Below are 22693 nucleotides of genomic sequence, written 5' to 3'. Positions count from 1 at the left end.
TAAAGAATGACAGAACCTCATATCTCCTGATTCATCCAGAAAGAATGCATCATCTTTTTGTACCAATCTAATCAGGAACACTTCTGCCATGTCTATTTTTCTTTTTAAGTCAAAAAAGGCACAGAAGAGATTTACCTTTTTTTTTTTTTTTTTTTTTTTTTTTCCCCTCCTGTATATGGGGAAAATAAAACCAACCTCGACTTCGCTAAGCCTCTGACACAGGTATCCTGACTATACATCTCACAGTAGAGCAGTTCATTTCAATCCTGTGCTTTAAGTACCATCTAGCGGTTAGTAATGTATTTGCATTTCTGTTGGAAAATCTTCGGGTTCAGATTTCTGTATCTTTTAGAGATGAACTTGTCTAATAATTTTCTGAAATGAAATAAAAAGAAATACTCTCCCATTTATTATTTTCACTTTATTTTTAAATTAAATAAAATCATGTCTTTTTACCTATCTTGTCACAGTTCTACCAGGAGCACTGCAATATTTAGCAACTTCAGAGACAAAAGGGCTCAAAAAAATGTAGCTGTGCCTTTTTTTTTTTTTACAGATAGAAAATAAATGTCAATGTATGATCTTTTGTTTTCTTATATTAAAAAAAAAAAAAAAGATTTTTTTATTAAGAGCTCAACCCATACGTCTCTGAATATGCGTTTGAGAATTGGACTTCAATTTGAGCCATTTATTACTTCTGAAAGCATTGCTCCATCTATCTGCCTGTCTTAAATTAATATCTCTCTTTGTGTGTTCCCCTTTCCATATTGTCTGCCATCTGTTATATGATCACTGAGAGATAATGCCTGGTTCACTTGTTTGTTTAGTTATCTTGCTTTCTGTTTCAGTGGACATTGGTTAAATGTACTCACAGTGTTGCTCTCCTGGTATCAGTGAAGTTACACTATAAACAGGTAGAAGATACCTCCTCCTTTCCACCAAACTGATGTGGTTCTTTTCTAGTATAGCACTCCAAATGTCAGTTATGTAAGTCATAGCCAGTCACCTTTATGCAATCATTTGGGAGAAATTAGATTTTCTATCATCCTAAAATAGGCATTTAAGATAGATTAAATGAAAATATTGCTTAAGGCACCTGTCTTCTCCCCTGATTACAGAGGGACCTCATCGATGCAGGTCAGGTGAGGCCTGGCCCACAGTTCAGATCCTCACCACCAACCTCCAGCGTCGGTCAAGCTCCCCCAGGCATGAAAGAGCCTTCAAGAGACCTGCCCTCTCCCTGACCGGCAGCCCAGGGCCAGAGGGTACTCACAGCAGCTCAAAGGGCTGAAATCGGATAGTCTGAGTTGAACCCTTGCACGCCTTGCAGGTGTCCTTACCTGCAGGGGAGGCCTGTCAGTACAGCCCGTGGGGCCAGGGGACAGTGCTGCTCACCCAACAGCAGGCACCAGTGCTGACCCCATAGCTCCCGAAGAGCCCCCCTAGCAACACTGACTTGCTCCTTACCGGCTATGAAGTCAGATTAAACACCAACCTGGGCATAAACATCCCTGGGTGTCTAAAGTCAAGCACTTTACTTATGCACACTCTCCCACTCAATATTTCAGTCAGCTAAAATCTGGCAAGACAGATTCCACCATGGAAGGTTACTAATTTCACCTTGTAAGTCTAACTGGCAAGTGATGTGAGAAAAATAAAGACAATAAAACATTTATCATTCTCACACTGCCTCAGCATGGGTTATTACCCTCTCACAGTTTGTCCCCACAAACATTCAATTTGGTGTTTGTCACAAGTGATGGAGCAGGATTCCATAAAGAAGGTCCTGCTGCTGCTGGAAAATGTTTCTGTCCCTGATTGTTGGTCCCAGCTGCTTATTCCTTCTCCCCCACACTGGAGATTTCCAGCCAGATCTGCACATAGCCATAGTCTAACTCTGGAGATACTAAGAATGTGTGCATGGGAGGAATTCTGATATGACAGTTTAAAAAAGTCAGGTTCCTAACTAAGAAAAGCAAGAATCATTTAACTACTTCCCATTTGACAAAGGTTAGAGATTAGACCTTTTCCTGTTAGAATACTGCTCATGCTGCTTATATCGTGTATCCTAAACTGTTGCCTAATGTTGAGTTGTGAAGTTTCATCCTAGAAATTCTGTTGAAGATGTTTTGACATGAGCACAAGATTTATTGCTGGGCAGCTAGTGGATCTGATGTCTGTGATGACAGATACTCTTTTTTTTCAAATGAATATAATGACAGTGAAAAGAACAGGATCAACCTTAACATCCCTGAGGTCTTTTTCTGTGAGTTGCAGACATACCCACATGCAGATTTCTGAGGAATCCCCATCAGCAGAAGCAGCAGCATCAAATAAGGAGGTCAAGCAGAAAAATGTACATGTTTGTTTTATTAGGCAAATGAATTTTGCCCACAGAGGTGGGGGGCAGGAGGATTTGATCCAGTCCTGGACTGAAGTGGGGAGATCCTGCTCCTACACTGGAAGATACTGCACATCTGCACACTAAAGCACATTTCTGTTACGTTACCCAGAGCGAATAGTTTATTACGTATCATTACCTCTGAACAACAGATAATCAATTTGGCTATGTCCTTATTTACCTGGACAAACACTGGAAGGGTTTGCAATTTAATGGCCTAACTGTTTGTTAGAACAAATAGACCTATTCAATTCTGAGATCACAGTCAATCTGACGGTTTATAGCTTGTTGGTTTCTGCTTTTGAACTGTGAAACCCGTATTTGTTTTCAAGGTGTAAAATTAGCAGTAACATTTTCACATGCTAACGGATAAGTCCCTTATTGAAACATATGACTGCACTTGCTCGCTGCAGAGTAAAAATAGCCTTGCTCAAAAACCCAGCACAAAGCCTGTGGCCTGCCTAAATTTTACACAAGCCCTGATGCGTTGCCAGCGTGAACTGGCCCAGACACCGTCTGTCTGCACAAGAGTAAATTTTAACTATTAATTTACAGCTTGAAGCAGGAGGTTTTCTGATCATTATTGAATTATATTATTTGTATACAGCTCTGCAGAGCAGCAATGGGGTACATGAACCAAACACAGGTATTTAACACAGTAATTCTTCATTTCATCTCTGAAATGATTAGCCTTGGTAAATCATTCTGAACACTTAAAAGGGGTGTTAAATCATGTCCCCTTGGTTTTGCAATATATTTCACCTTGTAATCACACCAGTGTAAATAAGCACAAGGTTAAAAAATGAAAGAATATCTGAACTCAAACCTCTGTCTTTGGACTGTAGAAGACAAAGGAATCAGAACAACATATAAGGAATGGAAAAACAAGGGGAGAAAGTGCATTTTATCATATTAATGTGTTGGTTATTTTTTGTCTGTTTAGTTGAGTAAGTTAAACTAAATCCTCAGAATCAGAGAGCCAAGGTAAATTTTGAAAATGTCAAACTAGACTTCAGTGAGAGGGCTGAAGACGGAGGAAGAAAAAGTCTGGCAAATGAAACAGGCTGCATAAGTAGCAGTTCCAGTGAAAAGCATCAGGCTTGTAAATCTGCTTTTTGGCCAGCGTGGGATGAGTTGCCATTTCCAGTACAAACATCACCTTATCCAGCAATATCCCAGCATAAATCTGCTTGAGAGACTTACTGCAGTTTGGAATTCTAAAGAAGACACTTATTAGGACATCCGGAAGTACATATGTGGAGTGTATGTGATAAGGAGATACTCCAGAATATATAGTGATGTTCCAGGTGGATGCTTCAAAGTGCCATGTGGGATGCTTCCAGCACTCTCCATCCACAGGACAGCTGCACCCAGCTATGCAATTTATCATCTGTATTTTCTATTGTTTTTTTGTTTTGTTTTGTTTTGGGTTTTTTTTAACATTAATCTTTTCCTCCTTCCAGGGATTTGTTCACATGAGAAAAGACAATCATTCAGTAATAATACTATTTCCCTGCCTTGCCCTTGCCCCTTTTGGTTTAAAATCCCAGCCTCTTTTAATCTCTCCACATAAAATAAGTTATATATTCCCCTGTTAATTGTAATACTCCTGCTCTGTACCCACTCTGTTTTGTATTTGTCTTTTTGTGACCACTAGTGCTTCTGAGTTCCTATCAGAACTTTTTTATACTCGCCTTTCTTTTAGTTCCACCACTTTAATGATTCACAGACATCACACAAATTCTAGAAAGCTTAGGCCTTTCCCCTTTCTCAGTAATAACTGATGATCTCTCAATTTAAATCAGAAATAGCTAAGTTAAAATTCCTCTGAGCATTATGAATGATATCACAGAACTGGTTCAAAATGGATCCTATCAGCAAAATGAAGGAAAGATCCACATCCGATACAATGTTTTGGTAAAGTCCATTTACATTTTGGTCATCTTACCCTTGTCCATGATGACACGGATTACTTTTTATTTAGTAAGTATTCCCACTTAAATCATAGAGAATTAATATAACAATTTGCTGAATTGTGTGTTATTTAATCACCAACCTACAGAGAGCAGATACCTTATTAGATACGTAGCAAGCACCTCAAGGAGGTTGTATGTGAGAAGTAAAACCACACAAGACAAAGAGAACACAACTGTCCTAGTAGTTCTAATGCAGATGGGGTATCCATGAATTTAGGATGCGTCACTGCCTTATTCAATTCCCAATAATACTGTTAACATCGCTGCTTCAAGGCTCCACCACCTAATAATAAAGCTAGTACACACTGCCACTTAGATTTCCCCATCATAGATCTTCAAAGCACTCTGAATCAGTGGTATTTTGCTTACTCTTCTAAATTGTTAATTTTTTTGTTTTCAGTTCTTGACATAAGTGATCATATTTGTCAATTTTTTTCTTGAATATTCAATTGAAGGTTTTCATCAAATGGAAGAAAAAAATTCCACAGTGAATCCTTCTCCTTCTTATTACCATTATCTCTAATATTATCATTGTCATTACCCAACACAGATCTAAGTTCTTCAGCTCTTTTTACTAAGGCTTCTTGCCTCAGAATATCTGTGAGTGCAAGAGAAAAGGATTTTATTGGAGGTCCTGAGTAAAATTCCAGAAACATTTTTGGGCCAGGGTGCTATGAGGATTTATTTAGTTATTGACAGGGATTCATCTTTAAATTAACCGCACCTTTATAGTAGTAAAATTCTGCTTTTTTCACTAGTGACATAGCTTAATTGCTTCACAATCAGGGGAGAAAAAATGAGAAATATGAAGGAGAAAGAGGAAGAGAAGAGTAGCAAAAAGCTGCCTGACTTAACCACATTAAGCAGCATGGTGCAGAATGTAGCTTAACAGTCCAGTGAACTGTCAGTGGCAGAAGTAATTGGAAATTGGTGGGATAGTTCTTCATGTGATGGGGATGGGAGTTTTTCATGCCTATTTTTAATGGGCAAATAGCTCTCAGGGCAGCTTCATATTCTGTCATTAATTTGTAAAGATCCTTTATAATGTAGAGAAGTTAAGATAGCAAAAAAAAAAAAAAATCCAATTACATGTTTAATGACTTGGCATTTGTGGTAATGCTATCTAGCACTAATTCACCTGTTAGAAAACAGTCTATCTTATAGCCCCTGGGGTTAATAGAGTGCAAAAGCCTAGTCTTATCACAGGGTGGGGGAAAAGTGATTAATTTTTTCCTACAAATAAGAAAGAAAAGCAAGAATGACAAAATTGATTATGAATTTTCAACTTGTTTTTTGAGATTAGACTATTTGTTAAATACCTTTTTTAAAAAAATAACAAACTTCTAATTGCTGGTGTCTATCTGGCCCTTGGTATTTTGCAGAGAGGCTCGGGGGGACCTCATCCCCTTTGCATCCAACGTGAGCACCCACTGTAGTGAGGCATATACACATATCATGTCACAGGGCTGCAGTGATGATGCCGCATAGCCTGCCCTTGAGATCAAGGCCTGCCTCACTTCTATATGGAAATGGGATCCATAATAAAAAATATGGTTTGATCAGTCGATAGGTGGATGGATGGATTTGTCCTGTCCTCAGCTGCATACTCATAACTACGCTGAAATCAATAGCAGATGCTTAACTAAGATGCTGAACTAAGAGCAGAATTTGTTCCACAACCACAAAGAAATACAGTTTATGCAAACATCCATATTCATTTACATGTCTGTCTTTCTCAGTCACTGTTACATTTGCATCTAACCCTGGATAAAAGGTTAGCAAAAGCATCCGTAATGAACCCTTCCATTTTAAAACATTTAAATAGTTGGTATAATAAATTGTATATTCTAACTGACTGCTCTGGTGTGAATTTTTGACTCCACTGAAAGGAAGAGAGGCAGTATTTACTGTGTTTATGCAACATCTTCCTTTGCTTAATACCAGATTTGTCTGTGTCAAGGCTAAACCAGGATTAGCAGCAGAAATACTAAATGATGTTAGACTTCATGCAGTCCTGTTTAGCCCATGTAGAACACAGACATACTGGTAGTATCAAAAAAAACCCAAACCAAAACAAACAATTGTCATCAGTCCAATCTCTAAAACTAGGAGTTTCACATTAAAGATAAGTGCTGTCTAATGGCTGGAAAACAAGCCCAGAAATCAAGGCTTATCTCCCCTGTTCCTAACTCAGCTCGTGGTTCATCTGTCAGGAGGTAATGAAGGCTGAATACTGAGCATCCAGAATACTGAAATCCAGTGATTTCATCTGGAATTCTGTAACCTTGGGTTTTCTGAGCAGTCAGACTACACAACTTGTTCTTGAACCCTTTAGGGGCAATTATGGTTTTGTCATTAACTTCAGCTGCAGAAGAAAACACTGAGCTTTATATTCTCTGTACCTCAGCAGCTTTCACCTGTGGCATGGAAGCAACAAAACCTAGCACACGCTCAACAATTACAGTGTGTCTCGTGCTTAAAGAACTAACACTTGCAAGGTGTTCTTTAGTGATCTGGTGGTTATAGAGGAAATACATAAATCTCAGATCAAGGCTGGGATTCACCTCATTTGATATTAGCTTATAAAAGCAGTGTTTAATACAAGTATGTCATGTAGGTTCCTTTTACAATTTTTTCAGAAAAATGGGATTGCAAACAGTGGTACATCCCAGCCTCACACAATTATTGAAGGCAAGTGTGATTATATTGCTCTTAAATGTTATGGTCTCCCCTGAACTCTAAAGCAAGGCGAAGCTAGCCTAGACAAGATGAAATTATGTATCCCAAAATAACAACATAATTTTAAAGAAATTAATTTTTTTTTTTTATGGACTGAAAATTATTATTTGGATTCGGATGCTATGCAAAGGGACTCCTCTGTAAGTGGATGGATGAATGGATGGTTGGATGGATGGATGGATGGATGGATGGACGGATGGATGGATGGATGGATGGATGGATGGATGGATGGATGGATGGATGGATGGACGGACAGACTAAATTTTGCCTTTAAATGCATGGTCAAAACTTCTGTTTGTGTTTTGGTTTTGTTTTTAAAAGTTGTTATTATTGTTGCTTCTTTTTTGGAACAACATAAAAGAAATGTTCAGCTACTTCAGGGAAGCACGGGGTTCAGGTGAAAATATGACCCACTCTTACAAAAGAGTCAAACTTGTTTTCCCTAAGTTAGTTGAAAGTGATGTGCCCTCATTCCCATGGCAAAGAACATTTCCTTTAGTGCAGCTGACAAGTTTTTCAAGGTGTTTCTGCACATCCTGTAGGGAAAGCAAATTGTCATCAAAATTGAAAATTCAGAATATGTTTTGTTTTTTTTTTTTCCCCTGAAGGTCCTTAGGGCTCTTGAAATGCTAAGTAGAAAACTGAGCTCAATGCATATGGAGGAGATTTTCATATTTTAAAAGACAGAGTGTCAGCTGGCAGACACAGCAACTCCAAGAATCTTCAAAAAGGCAGAAGCAGAAAAGTTTACTGCTTGTTCGGCGGACACGTTATTTTAGCCTGTGTTCTGCAGATTGAGAGGCAGATTGCCTAGGGTCAGAGGGTGACCCTGCTCTGCAGCATGAGTATTATTTCTTTTTTTTTTTTTTTTTTTTTAAGTGTAAATTTACATTTGGCTGCAACCTGCTTCCTTAATGATGGATCAGCCTTTTGTGCAGGTATAAGCTCTGATTGATGGGACACGGGGATAGGAGAGGAGAATGGAGAAAACAAGTTTATAAATTTGACATAAGATTTGAATCGCAGCAGGAACTCTGCCAGCCTCCTTAGGCATAAAATTGGACTGGCTGGAGATATGTACTGCATGTGTGATGTTTCAGCACTTACTGCTTTCATTATATCTTTACTTACTCAGTTAACAGACTACTGAACTTGCAAAATCTGGCAGACATTTTTTAAAATAAATTTTACAATGGGAGAAGGGAGAGGAGGAACTGGAAAGACCTGAAAATTACATACCAGATCTTCATCTGGTGTACTCCAATATCATTTAATTGATTTCACTGGAGTTACACTGATTTTCTCTAGCTGATGACCTGACTCAGTACTTTAGCTACTTTTTTCTTCCCTTCTGAACAGGCTGTGTTGACATTTCATGTTTTCTATTATTATTCTTCTTCCTTCCCCTTCTTTGTTTTGGGAATTATATGGCTTATTGACTAAAAAGCATTAGAAAACTAAAGTTAATGGGCCAAACTCTTCCCTAGTGCAACTTTATTGAGTTCAAGTTATATAGAGATGAATGAGTTCAGGGACTCCTCCAAAGAGGGTTATTGCAGAGGCTGATTCTATAATAAAAGAGAAGTCCATAGCTTTGTTGTCATTTCAATGGAAATTAAATGTTGCAAGAAGCCTAGTGCTTTCATCTGCAGCTGATGTGATGAAACCTGAGGGTACTGAGCACAAAAAGGTAAAATCATGCCTCGTTTTAATGGATTAGAACAAATCCTTTAATATTATCAAGAATACATTTAATAACACTCCTGATCATGTCTACCTACTCACTGGAGCACTCTGAGTTGTATGGCCAATAAGAATGACCATCTTTTCCACCATACCTCTACCAGTGGCAAGTGAGGGAGAGGCTCACTCACCGGTACAGCATCTGTCCCAGGAGCAAGGTGAGGCTGTGAGGATGACTCATTAAGATGGAAGAAATGCAGCACCAATATGGAACAGGCTCAGAGAAAACAGACTCTTACGGATGGGGCAAAAAAAAAAAAAAAAAAAAAGGTGGTTTCTAAGTGGGAGTGTTTTAGAACAACCTTCTCATGATCTTAGTGGAGCTGAAACCACTTTCACTTGTGAAATGGAACTCACTGAGACACACTGAAACAGTTGCTGCTGGTAATATTAAAAGACAGAACTGAATGTGTGAAGAGGTGCCTGAAAGTCCTAGTCCTGGGTTTCTTGGAGCACAAAGACAGATGCTGGTTTTGTCAGAAGGCTGTAGAAACAGGAACTTTTAGTTTGTCCAGCAGTAGTGTCACTTAATGAGAAAAGGCCTGGCACACCCTAGACAGAAAATAGTGTACTTCTTACTGTGGTGTTTAGGAGCTAAGTCCTATCATAGCAAAACACAGTAGAAATGCAGAAGGGTAGATGACTTCTTCCTTAAAGAACTCTAACGGTCATTAGTTATGAAAAAATATAAAATCAGCTGGAAAGTGAAAATTGTTAGGTAAAACATCATTCCATAAACCTAATTTAGTGATGCTCTGAGTTTTCAACTAGAGCTTTATGCATGTCTTTGTGTTATGTGGATGAGAATCCACAGGGCCATTCCTGTGAGAGCCTCAGCAGTCTTCAGGGGTATATGCTGCTGGCCAAACACTCTCTGTTAGACTTTGGACATCTGCTCCATATGATCTAGATCTGAATGTTTTCTGATATTACAGGGACAGCTTAATTTCAAGGCTAGAATTGTGAGAAGGAACTGTGTCCAGTTTTTTGTCCTAAATGATGCTACTAGGTTTGAATTTAACCTCATATTAATGTTTTTTTGTTTTTTTTTTTTTTTTTTTTTTACAGCTAACTATTGTTCTGCATGGATATTTTAAATTATTCAGTATCTATGGTATACGAATCAATGACCTTTTAATGCACCTATAAATAAATGTAAAACATACATTTGAGGAAAGAAAAGGTGTGTTCTTTTCTTAAACCCCATTCTTACCCATTTTTAAAGGAAATATGGTAGCCACTGTGTTAACCACCATTGTGGTATCTGAATAGCAGAAACTCTCTCTGCTGTACACCCAGTACATAACGTCTTTCTTGGGATACTACTAGAGGAAAAATGAGGTTGCCAATTCAGTTTTGTCCCAGTTCATTAGTGACTGAAAGCCATCACCAGCTGACAGATTACTAAGGGTTATGTATAGTTCTTAGTTGTCTCCATCCAGTTTTTAGTGGACAGATGTCCACATTTAGAAAAGATGAAACAAAGCAAGTCTGACACCACAGCTACTTTCAGCAACTTTGCTGAGTATCTTTAGCAATAATGTGGGACCTGGCTGAACATTTGATCAGTCCTCTTGCTTACTGTGGGAGTCCCACTAGCAGAAAATAGATGGTGTATGAACAAGTAATGCTGTCTTCTGAAAGATGGTATATATTTCTTAGTAGGATTAAGAGGTTACATATTTTTCTGTGGCTATCAATCGAATATGAACTGCGAGCGATACTTTTACTTCAAAACAAGAAAAATAGCTCCATTCCCTCCAAAGAGAATCATGTCAGAGGCAGAGCTCTCTACTTCTCTACTCCTACTGTTTTCTCGATGCTTTACCTCATCAGGCTTCTGGGACCTGACAAACTATCAGACTGAAAAACAGAAAAGGGATGAGGGAGATTTCAATTCATAAGCAAAGCAATGAAGACTGTCAACCTCATACTTGCTATAGGTTTTCCAATCACAAGAATGGCATAATAACAGTAAGTAACTAAATCAAGGTACAGCTAGCCAGTTATTTATAATCTTCATGAGAAAAAATAGATTTCTTTCTGTGTACCTTTTGTCAAAAAGTTTGTAAATGGTTACACGTGTTGAGTTAAATTGGTGTTTCAAGATCAAAAACCCAGGTAAATATTAGGGCAGCATAGGAATGTGTGGCTGGGCTATGTTGTGGCAGAAAGCCAGGGCCTGTCCCACTGCCCCAGCCAGAGAGCAGGGCAGACTTGGGGGCAGCCAGAGCAGCTCCAGCACTGGGCATCAGGTACCTCCATGGCGATGGGACATTAGCCCAAGAGTGGGAGCTGGCTCAGTGGAGCCCATGGCTGGTCCAAGCAGGGATCTGGTGGAACAGAAAACTTATCTCTGTGGAGTTGCTGGGACATGAAACTCCCTGAAATGGGGTCTTGGGCCATGAGCTGGGGAGATAGGTGACCTAAGGCCTATTTGTCCCTCAAGTACCTCTCAGTTGCACTCCAAGTGTAGAAGGGACAGATGCCCTTTTTCTGTTGGCACAATGAAGGTCAGCATTTGCTTCACAACGTACTTGGAACATCAGCAATCTTGACACTCTGGTTTGCTTCCAGAACTTGTTTCTGCTAACACATACATGCAGTTGCCTTTACAGCGTGTGTGCTAGTTTACTCCTGGACTCCCTTCTGGAATATACTTATTAGTCTCCTTAAAGAACAAACCCAAGTAGAGCTGCCGGGAGAGTTTGCTTATGGCTGTGCAACAGACTGGCAACAGATGTGCCTTGTTTGACACCTAATATTTAGAATAATTCTGCCGTACTTCTGTAGGCCAGAAACACTCAACCACTACAACGTGCCTTCATGTCATGCCCTAGATGTCACGCTGTAAAAACCTTCCTGCAAGCCATAAAACAACCCTCACATTATATCAGGCAATTTGAGCTGGAAAACACACAGAAATAATCGGGTCTTTTGGCTGCAGGAATGGTCCCTGAAGCTTAGATAAGAGATGGATCAAATAATACTCAGTTTGGGTTACATATGGACCAGTCTGCAGGAGCCAAGTCAAGATAAGGTAGATGTGAGTCACATATACTACTTGATTCAGGGGCAACAGCCTATGGTGGCTGTTTTTAGCTGTATAGATATTGCCATGAATGCCGAGTGCCTTGAAGGGTCCACAGAAACGGCAGCAGACAATAAATGGGATAATGCCGTTATCTAGCTCTGCATCTGCTCTGTACCAAATGGCCCTGCTCAGCTTTAGTGTGCTACCTCGGCTGCAGCAGTGTGGCATGTCGTACAGACACTGCGCCCGCTCAGACATCTGTCACCTCCAGCAAGATCGGTGTCAGTAGCGTAGGCAACGATTCCCAGACCTGTATGGAATGTTCAGCACTGTGTTTTTGTCATACTTTAGGATCCTTCAAAGTGAAAAATACTCTTCCTATATACCCCTATGGCAGCATTTAAGAACTTACAAATGTAAGGACGTTAATATGAGAAAGTAGTATAGAGTGACATTTTTAATTGAAATCGCATCTTTCTACAATTTTGTCAAAATGTCTTTCCTAAACATTTTCTTCCTCTTTTGCTTCTCCCAGACCAAACTTACTTATTTAGTTAGACACACCAAAATCTAAGGAAGTTGGGAAATATACCACTTCAAAAACTTTATTTTAATGCCAACTTCAGAGGTCTTCTGTAATTTTTTCCCTTTTTCCCTTAAACAAAAGTTGAATAATAACCTAAAAATGTGTCTGTAATAATGAAATTGACGGTGAGTTTAACTGATTTTAACTGAAAAAGGATCCAATTTTTTCCTGAGACAAAATAATTCCAAAACATGTACACACAGAGATATGCATTACTTAGCTTTAAAATTGTCTTTCATATCTTTACAGTTTTATGTTTTTTCTCCACAGCCAAGAAGAGCAATAAATTTATCTTTGTTATGGAAAACAAAGATTTTATGCAAAAAGCTGGGCTAGGATCAAACCAACAAAGAAACAGAAGCCATCAAAAATTACAAGGCAGGAAATAAATGAATGGCAGCTGCCAGAGCTGTAGAAAATGTAAATGTGATCAAGAAAAGATAAATTAAGATATAAAAAGCCAGATAAAGTATTAACTTTTTTTATTTAAAAAAGTTATTTTAACATCATCTGTGCAAAGGAATTTTTTAATTTCATTATGTTTAAATTACACTTTACACTCATGACACATGCCGGCTTGGCAGTGCTGGAAAGCAAAGGCTTCATTTTAGTGATATATGGCTTTGGGTCATGGTCTTCTCTAATTGCCTAGTAGTTTCAGAGAAAAAGAAAAAAAAGACCTCCTGGCCACAGCACCTGAGGGAAAAAAAAATAGTGTTGAAGTTAAATATTCCTTTCCTTATGCATGGGTTCCTCCCCTGCTTTGGTCTCTTCCCCCATTGCTGCTGACGTGCAAGAGAAGAGGACTTGCTGAAAACATGTCCTTCCACATCCACCCATTAATGGTTCTTGCTGTGAAAATGAAGGAGAATGTGCTGGTTTCAAACAACAATTATCTTTTTTTTTTTTTTCTTTATACGAGCAGCACATGGTGGGAGAGAGCACCTCTGTCTCGATGCTTCCTCAGGACTAGCACTGCCGTATGTACAGCGAGCTACATCAAAACAGCACTTTCTGTACTTTTGTTCAGTAGTGCTGAGAAGTTCAGCAGCTGTGACAGAGCATAAAACACAAACCTCCTCTTTACGCAGCCCTAGCTGCTTTGCCTATATAGACAGAATAGGCATAGGATAATAATGACATATATTTTTTTCACTTAAAAGTGCCTGCAATCCTTAACCCTCAAAACACTAAGGATTGTTTAAAAAGCATACAATCATTTACAATATGTAAGTTGTGGGTGATTTCTGGTTGCCTGTGTCAGATGCAGAGTCATTCTGTACTTGTATTTTACAATTTTGTTTTCTGTTTGCTGATGATCGCTGATCACCTATTGCTACTGACAACTGAGGCTCTGGGGAAAAAAAAAAAAAAAAACAAAAAACAAAAAAACACGTAACAAATGAGCAAGAACTACTCCCAAAGGAAGCATGGTGAAATCACTGTGATGAATTCAGCCATCAACCTGTAATACTCATGTCCTTGCACAGCGCTTGCTGCACAGCGGCAGAAGGCAACCACCATTTCTGCTTGGCCTCCTTCAGAGGTGTCAACAACATAAAGGAAGAATCATTAACTCTAAAATTACCTGGTGTGCGACTGTCCCTAGAGAAATGTGAAGCACACAGTCTGCGTGCCCCACAGAAGCGGCACCCGATTTCCAGGGCACTGATGGGTTTTGGAGATGAAGAACATGGCTGCAGTGTTGGAGAGTCGCAGCCTCGCGAGGGACACTGGCAAATCCAGGTGCTGCTGGGCCTGCTGCTGGAAAACAACAGGAGTCAGAATCTCGAAACATTCAAGCGCATCACTCTGGTAGCAGCTACAGCGCGGCCCAGTCCGCCCTGCCCTCATGTGGGTCGGGCAGCCATCTCGCACCTAGCTGAGGCAGCCTCCATCTTGCCATACCTCCTCCGGGAGCCGCCATCTTGCGTGCCGTACAGCCGGCGGCAGCCATGGTGGTGGAGGAGACGTGGGCGCAGCCATCTTAGGGCCGCCCGCTCAGCTGACTTCGGCCGGAGGCCATCTTAGCGAAGGTCCGTCACAGCGCCTTCCTCCCTTAAGTAAAATGGCGGCGGCGGCGCATGCTTAGAGTGAGGCGGCGGGGGGCCCCAGGCGTCGGGCTGTTGTGGTGGAGGGCTTGAGCGCTACTGTGGCGGCGGGCGGGGGCCGGCGGCAGCCATGGGCGAGACTGATAAGCTTTATTATGTTTATAGCTGTGACCTGGACATCAACGTGCAGCTGAAGATGTGAGTGAGGACGGCCGGGGTTTACAGCGTTCCCCCCGCTCCCCCACCCCCTCACCCCCCCCCCCCCCCCCCCCCCCAGCGCACCGCCGCGGTGTGGGGAGGCCGGGCCGCCCGCCTGGGCACCGGAGCCGCGCTGCGTCCCGGAGCCTGTCAGCCCCGCGGGAGGCCGGCTGTGGGGCGGCGCGGGCGCTGTCTTCCCCCCCCGCCAGTGCCGGGATGCTGCTGCCGCCGCCGCCGCCTGTTTCCTTGGGGAAAGGCGCCGAGTGGTGCCGTGGGGAGGAGGGCCGGCTGAGGGGCCGCGGCGGCGGCGGCGGCAGCAGCAGGGACGGGCTTGTAAACTTCGCTCTACAAACGCGTTCGTGGCCTTGGGTCCTGCCGTGCCGGACGGTGCTGTGAGGCGAAGGCGGGTTGACAGTTCAGCGCTAATGTGTTTGGTAACCTTTTACCTCCTGGTGTCGTATCTCGCTCCTCAGTGGTAGGGGACGGAGGTGAAATGGCAACACTGTTTCTCCCAATTGTTTGCATACTTCTTTGAAGGCAAGTTACTCTTGCCGAGTACTTTGTTGTGGGCAGGTCCAGGTGCTGCAACAGGTAAGTATGTTCCTAACTGGGTATATGCAAGCACTCCTGTTGAAGGTGGTATTATCACACACTGATGTACTTGCTTGTTCATTTTTTAATTCCTTAATTTTTAAGTTTGGGTTTTTTCTGCATCGCGAGAATGGGATATTTACAGTTGTGTAGGAGGGATGTGGCTGGCTCTGTAGTGTACCTAATGTTGCTACATTAAGGTATATTGCACTTTTTGGTAAAAGTAACTTGGGGAAGCTTATTCAGGGGTTGTTTAGCTTCTGAATGTAAGATATCTGAAGTCTGATGCATGTGGTCTCTTCCCAGATCCATTCTACCAAAGCAAAAATCTTGCCAAACTAGCATTTTTTTTAGTGCATTGGAGTGTATGTTCTGGAATGTGCTGTGCTAGTTTCTTGCAAGAAACTTGGTCATCTATTCTGAAGTGTTTTTTTTGTGGTAGACTTTTGTTTGCTGGAAGATTGATCTTAAGTGCTTTCCCATCGCCAGCCACCACAATTCCTTTTTTGTTTTCGCATGTGCATCCACAGTCAGATATTTAATATGCATGATTGTTTTCATCGTGATATAGCTGAGGCCTGGGAGATTCCATCAACTCTAATGCTAGCATTCTGCAAATTGTTGCGGGCTTTAATCAAGTTTGATTTGAACAGTTTGCTTAGTAGAGCTTTCATTTGTTGTTGCTTTGAGAGATAACATCCCAAACCAGTCATATGTTTTACATTTCATGCAGCTTAAAAATAAGGCTTCTCTTATCATGCGGTTTTTAGTGGTTTGTTTTTTTTTTTTTTTTTTTTTCCAAATAGCATTTGGAGCACATGTAATCTGATGTTGTGTTTTTTTAATATTAGCAGTATATGTCATTTCATTGTTGCCCTGCTTAGGACACCTCATTTGATGCTGTCAGAGAATCTACAGGTTGTATTATAAGAAGTTATCTCCAGTGAGAAGATAAACCAGTAATTCTTCCTTTTCCTTCTCTTCTCCCTTCTCCCCCCTCCCTCTCCCCCAAATAAGTATAGCAATAAGTTATGTATTTGTTCATCACTTCACATCCTGAGTTCCTTTCAGATATTTGGATTTCACTATCAGCTAATAGTACAAAGTGAGGATTAGCCTCAGTACTGGGTAATCTAAATATAAGCCAGGGAAATAGAATAGAATTTTCATGGTGGATAAAATAAATTTTGGTTTATTTATTTTTTCTTTTTCCCCTCCTCTTCACCCCACCCTCCCACACCCCACCCCAGAGGAAGTCTGGAAGGGAAAAGAGAACAGAAGAGTTACAAAGCTCTCTTAGAAGATCCAATGCTGAAGTTCTCAGGACTGTATCAAGAAACTTGCTCTGACTTGTATGTAACTTGTCAGGTGTTTGCAGAAGGGAAGCCTCTTGCTCTTCCAGTTAGAACTTCCTACAAGGCTTTTAGCACTAGATGGAAGTAAGTGACTGCGTTTTATTTTATATTCCTCTTAGTTACTGGGGCATCAGGTCATAGAAATAAACCTCTATTTTTTTATTTATGTCAAAAATATTTGTTTTTTATTGTCTTTTTTCAAATAACTTCTGTTTCTTCTAGTCTCTATATGGTTATTAAGTGTTGCCCTGACAGCATGAAACAACCTGTTTGTGTGATGGGTAATAAAATTGTTACTTGTGTGTTTTGGCATGGCTCACTACTTAAATAACTTCTAGGGCCTCAACTATTACACTTTAATACTGTTTACTGGACAGACTGATCTTTGCTAGTCATCAAGCTAGAGTATTTTTCTTGTGGTCTCTAACCTTTTAATTGTACTCAAGTATTTGCATGGTTAAAAGCCAGAGGAAAATAGTCCATCTGCCCTTAGAAATTCATCTTCAAAGTAGAATCTGCGTTGTATAAACTAATACTGAATAACTTGAATTCTAAAACTTTATGACTAATGAAAAGTGTTTCTCTACAGCTGGAATGAATGGCTGAAACTGCCTGTGAAGTATCCAGACTTGCCTCGTAACGCACAGGTAGCTCTGACCATCTGGGATGTATATGGACCTGGTAAAGCAGTTCCTGTGGGAGGAACAACAGTCTCACTCTTTGGGAAATATGGGTATAATGCTTTTTCTTCTACATTACAGATTTGAAGCTCACTTGTGAATAGCGAGGTAGCAGTGGTTGTGAAAGATTCTTTTTTTGTTGTTTCTAAATCAGGTTAACAATTCCATGTTTGAAAAATCAGTTACATAGATGATTTACTCTATTTCTTCCTGAGTGTAACTTCATATATGCTATGGCATTGTGAAAAAAAAGGCTTCTCTTGTATAACACCAAAATTCAGGCTTTTTTCCTAGATCTGTTAGCTTGGATTTTAAGGTAGCAAATGCTGAAATCACTTACTTATACGTATGTAATGGATGGATGCCAGTACTGATTACTTAACATAATGGATTTAATTGGCTTGCAGTTGTGCTGTTAATGCAGTATTATTTATAAAGAATAAAGAATAGCTCAGTAAATCAGGAGTTTTCAAAATTAAAAATCTGTGATCCGATAGAGGGTGGGTTTCGTAAATTTGTGGATGGTAATGCTAAGCTGGGAAGGATTGTAAGTGTGATGGAAGGTGACAATACATGAGAAAGATCCTGACTAAGTGCAAAAGGGACTGGAAAAAGATCACAACAGGGTGCATTTTAAGGGAAGGTATCAGGCATTAGTACTTTTTGCAACTGATTGTAATCAAATACAGAATGAGTAGATCTACCCTGGAAAACAGAGGAGAAGATTGGGTTTTAGAGTGAACCTTAAGTTTAGCATGATTCAACATCACAATGCTATTGTAAAATGTGCAGACAGCATTGAGCATGTACAGTCTTACAAGTGCGTGCATCATGGACAGTGTTGTATCTTCCTTGTCTGTACCCATCCAGCTGGGATATGTTCAGTTCTATATAACTGGATAAGCAAGTTGCTGACTACTGGGAGTCTAAGGGAGTCCATATCATGGCTTATCTAGCAAATAGGTATGATGGAGGAGTAAAGACTGGTGAGGCTGAAGAAGAGACTATAGGAACGTTTTTCTACTGCATAGATAGTGTTGGAAAATGGGGAGAAATAGCCTTTTTTTGTCTTGTTGGTGGATCAGAAGTAATAAGACTAAACTGAAGTGCAGGAGAAGTTTAGGTTAGCATTGGAAAAGCTGTTCTAATGCTACCTGAATGTAGAAAATGATTGTAGAGAGAGGTTTTATCTCTGTCACTGAAGATACTGCTTGACAAAAAGATGGACATTGTCTTAGGGCAGAAAATAGAACTAGACCAATTGGACTGTGCCCTAAAGACTTCTGGCAGTTTTTAAAGCATTGGAGCATAGTTTTTGGAAAAAGATAGAATTTATAAAAGTAAATTTAATTTATTTCCATCATGTGGGGCCTGGGGGAATTATATGGACAGAAAACAACAAATAAGTTTTAAAGTTTGTGTTTGCTTATAAATGGAAACCATTGTAATATTTCACAAAGTGATGTGTAAATTCAAGGTCAGATGGTCCTTCTAGTCGATATTTCTCATTTTTAATGGTTGACTTTTTAAAGCATTCCTTACAGTTGTATTTACCTGAAGTTGTTAAAGCTAAGTGATCACCTCTTACTGGCAAAAGTAATGCACTTGATTTCTTGGGGCATCTTTTATAGGTGGATCAGAACAAATGCACAAGGGAAGCATGGTTTTGCAGAAAAAAGGTGTGGTCAGTTACCCTGCAATGTTCTGTTCACTGCACAGTTTCAATTACCAATTCAGTTTCAAGCACAGATGGAGTAAATGGTGTGTTGAGGGCTGTGTGGTTTTTTGGGCTTGGTTGTTTTTTTTTTTTTTTTTTTTTTTTTTTTTTTTTTTGTTGGCAGCTCAGAAGGCTTCTTTTTATCAGTTGGCCTTCAGATGAAACTTGGGTAGTTTTTTAGTTTAAATTTTTTTCAGACTGGCAAACTTAAAGTCAGTATTATAATTTGCAAGTCAAAAGGAATACTTTGAGCTTCATTGAAAATAATAAAACTATGAAGGTCGAGGTCTGTCCTCAGTTTGCATTTGTACCACCCCACTGGCTTTGGGAATTACCAATTTTTCTTCAGCTTGCCAAGTAAGTTAGCTCAGACTCACTCATTTTCTTCTAAACTATGTGTGACAATAAAAGTGAAGGCTATAGAGGGTACAAGGTGTGAGGCACTTTTACCGAACCTACAAATATGCACTGCCATGTATAATTTAGCTGCACTGCAAAGGAAGCTACTTCATTTTCTTGCAGCTGCTGCTATACTATGATTCCCAACAGCTGTATTATTTTGAATTTGCTGAATCAATTATGCATTTTTCCCTGCAGTATGTTTCGTCAAGGAATGCATGATTTGAAAGTCTGGCCCAATGTAGAAGCTGATGGCTCTGAGCCCACCAAAACGCCTGGGAGAACCAGCAGCACAGCCTCTGAAGATCAGATGAGCCGCTTGGCAAAGGTAATAGAATAGCAAGGAACCTTTAGGATGTATCTGAAAAGCTTGCACGTTCAGTGGAGTGAAATCAAGACAAGCTTCTCATGTTGTTTTCTCATTTGAAAGCTATCTTCCTTTGATTGTTTAGATCTTTCACAATATTTATACAAATGAGTGTACTAGATCATACTCATTTGCTTCGGAAGTATTTTTTAAAAGGGGACGTACAAATACCTTTTATATATATAGTATTCTGTTGTAACAACATAACATCCTAATTCTTTGTAGAGCATGAAAATATGAATGTGCTTTGAAGATGCTTGAAGCCAGAATTCCATCAGGTTCAATAAGAGCAGATCCTAACAGTAACTTGTGAGGACAATCTAACTTTTTTCAGTAGCCATCCTTTAGATTTAAGGCTGTCTGGTGTAGTGTTCAGATGTATATGACATGTCACTACATTAGAAAGAATTTGGGTAGAGCTGCAAAAAATAACTGAAGTTTCATTAATTTAAGCTCATGAATGTGTGTGTATATTAGTATTCTCCCAGCTTGGTGGCAGAGTATTTTTTCCATCAAAATTACTTCTAGAATTGATCAGTAAATGTTAGTTCTTGAACTGTTTTACTAGCTGATCTTTCTCATTCTTGTAAGCTTACCTTACCCTAGGCTTGCCAAATGGCTCAACCTACTAACTGAGTGTACTTGCTTTTTAATCTTGGTCTCCAAGTTTTCATCCTCACCTTTGTGCAACTCTCACTGAAAGATAGGTCCAGTGCCATAAATGTGGCCCATTTTCTCATCTAGAGATTTATCACAGCAATAAACTAATTTAGGGTCTTTTATTAGTCTAGTTCACCTTGAATTATAATGGAAAACTCATTAAAGCTTTCTGCCAGTGGTGGTGCCCCATTTCTTGATCACAGTTGATTAAACCCCGTGTAGCCTAAGGAAGCTCTGTAGACAGACACTAAATATCAAGGCTTGTTTGTAGTTCATCATATAGATATGTCATGTAGGCAGTGGGTCTCTGAGTAAGGGTTTTAGAGTGTAGGCCTTCCCTTTCATGTTAGTTCAGTTACTCAGACATGTCCATACCCTACCTGGGTTATTTCTCCTCTTCCCTTCACTCCCTTATGCTCCCTAGCTCAATAAATAGAAACAATGTAGAGTATTTAATTCTTAAAATACCTGGGTCTGTTCTATCCTGTTCTATTGGCATAAAACCTCTGAGGAGGAGGAGGCCATTCTTCTTTCACAACCCAATTGAGAGTTCTAGTTAATTGTTAATAAAAAGCTAATAACATCACTGCCCCCATTCTTCTCTTCTGAAAGCTGTTTTAGGAGATTAATTTCTGAAAGATGTGAGTGTTTTCACTGCTACTTTGTTGTGTTCATTTATAAAAAAACTTTATGATCAGAAGCTAGCAGAGTGAATAGGGTTTCTGGGTAATCTGTCCATGAGAGCTTTCATTTGCACAGCTGTTCACACTGCAGATGAAGTTCTTGTGGTGTATCGTTCCTAAACAGCCATTGTTTGAGCTCAGTCAGCTACATTTTTTCTATGACTTAATCATCAGTTGGTGAATGCCTCCTAATGCTCCTGTATGTGAAGGTATATTTAAATACAGGTAAGAGGAGTAGGACTGTCCCATCTCTGTGGGCTTGGGTGAGGTTGTTTCTAATTCTCTGTGTGGTACGAGGAGTGATGACAACCACCCAAAGGGCTTTTCCAAACAGCAGGTTTTTACTTGAAATTTGACACTGGCACAACAAATAGTGGCTAGGCAAAAATTCAAACAACAACCAAAATTTGCAAATATGTTTAAAACAGTGGCTGAGGCAAAATTTACAGCATATACCGACAAACCATAAATACACCAACAAACTGCACAACATGTAACATATGCCAACAAACCTTAAATCTTGTAACATGTAGCAATGAGCCATATATGTGGAAAATGAAAAGTGGGAGGGAAGAAGAGGAAGAGAAAAGGAGAGTGAGAGAGGGAGGAAATAAGGGGGTAGGAGGAGGAGAGAGAGGGATTCCACCAATCCTAGTTCCAGCACTGGTCCAGCCAGCCTGGAGGTCCAGTTCCAGAGGGGTGCCATGCAGGGCTTCTGTTTGTGCCCTTTTCTAATTCCTTGCCCCTCCTGTGGGCAGGTACTTGGATTAATTAGGCTAATTGGGTGTCACGCACAGCTCATGCTTCTAGAACCCTCCATGCTCCGGTGCATGCACAGTTTGTACCCTCAGAGCTCTCTGGAAATGGGTCATTGGGGAACTACTCCCCCATCTCCACAGAGGTGACTGCAGTTGGACCTTTCCTCTCAGCACACACATTGTGATAAGGGCCTCTCCATTGTCTCTTCACGAGTTGCTCCAGCCAGGGCAGTCCAGCCTCAGAAAGATGTGGTCCCATCTAGATTCCCATCAAACATTTGAGGCAGTAACTGTGATTTTGGTTGAACTGTCACAGGGACTCATCAAATACAAGATGAGTTTGTGTGGACTTTGTTATTTTTGATTTGTGGGGGTTTTTTGTTTTGTTTTTTTGTTTCTTGGACAGACTTGTAATTTGTAAGTGCTGTGCTATTGACTGATGTCTGATGCCATCTAATGCCAGAGGCCAAATTAGTCCTCCAGATAATAATTAACTTTTGATAAGAGCTTACTGAAGGACCTTTTCTCCATCTAAAAGATAACTTTTAATTTTCTTGACATGCTTCTGAGTGTGTGTGTGTGTGTGTGTGTGTGTTTGGTACTTACTATTATAGGGAATTTGTATAAAATCAGTGACTGGCTGCTGGAGGGGTTACATCCTTTTACCTTAAATAATTGATACTATGACAAGTCTCTCATTTCACGTTGAGGTGCCATGTGATGGTGTTCTTACAAAACACATGAATGTTGCTTGT

General features: G+C 40.1%; 1 protein-coding gene and 1 long non-coding RNA gene across 6 annotated transcripts in view; one reads left to right on the top strand and one right to left on the bottom strand.

Annotated features, from left to right (window-relative positions):
• Positions 1-12946: 12946 nt before the first annotated feature.
• On the bottom strand, positions 12947-14540 carry LOC116965862. 2 transcript variants are annotated; one of them, XR_004409734.2, is made up of 3 exons: positions 14358-14540; positions 14068-14240; positions 12947-13175 (listed from the first exon to the last, which is right to left on the bottom strand). It is a non-coding gene; the product is annotated as an uncharacterized LOC116965862 (long non-coding RNA). The 2 variants fall into 2 exon arrangements; XR_004409733.2 differs by having other exon boundaries at positions 14388-14540.
• Positions 14541-14556: 16 nt separating this feature from the next.
• Positions 14557-22693, top strand: part of PIK3C3 (phosphatidylinositol 3-kinase catalytic subunit type 3) — an 88426-nt gene continuing 80289 nt past the window's right edge. For 2 of the 4 annotated variants that reach the window (XM_033011122.2, XM_033011121.2), the window contains exons 1-4: positions 14557-14728; positions 16570-16758; positions 17264-17407; positions 19669-19798. In XM_033011122.2, coding sequence (XP_032867013.1) covers positions 14661-14728; positions 16570-16758; positions 17264-17407; positions 19669-19798 — 531 coding nt within the window. In that variant the 5' untranslated portion in view covers positions 14557-14660. The other 2 variants (XM_033011124.2, XM_033011123.2) reach the window with 2 other exon arrangements.

Source organism: Tyto alba, unplaced genomic scaffold, assembly GCF_018691265.1.
Source record: "Tyto alba isolate M040663 unplaced genomic scaffold, T.alba_DEE_v4.0 Super-Scaffold_42, whole genome shotgun sequence".
NCBI classification, from domain to species: domain Eukaryota; kingdom Metazoa; phylum Chordata; class Aves; order Strigiformes; family Tytonidae; genus Tyto; species Tyto alba.
The sequence above is the reverse complement of the archived record's forward strand: the minus strand, read 5'-3'. Positions and strand labels throughout refer to the sequence as shown.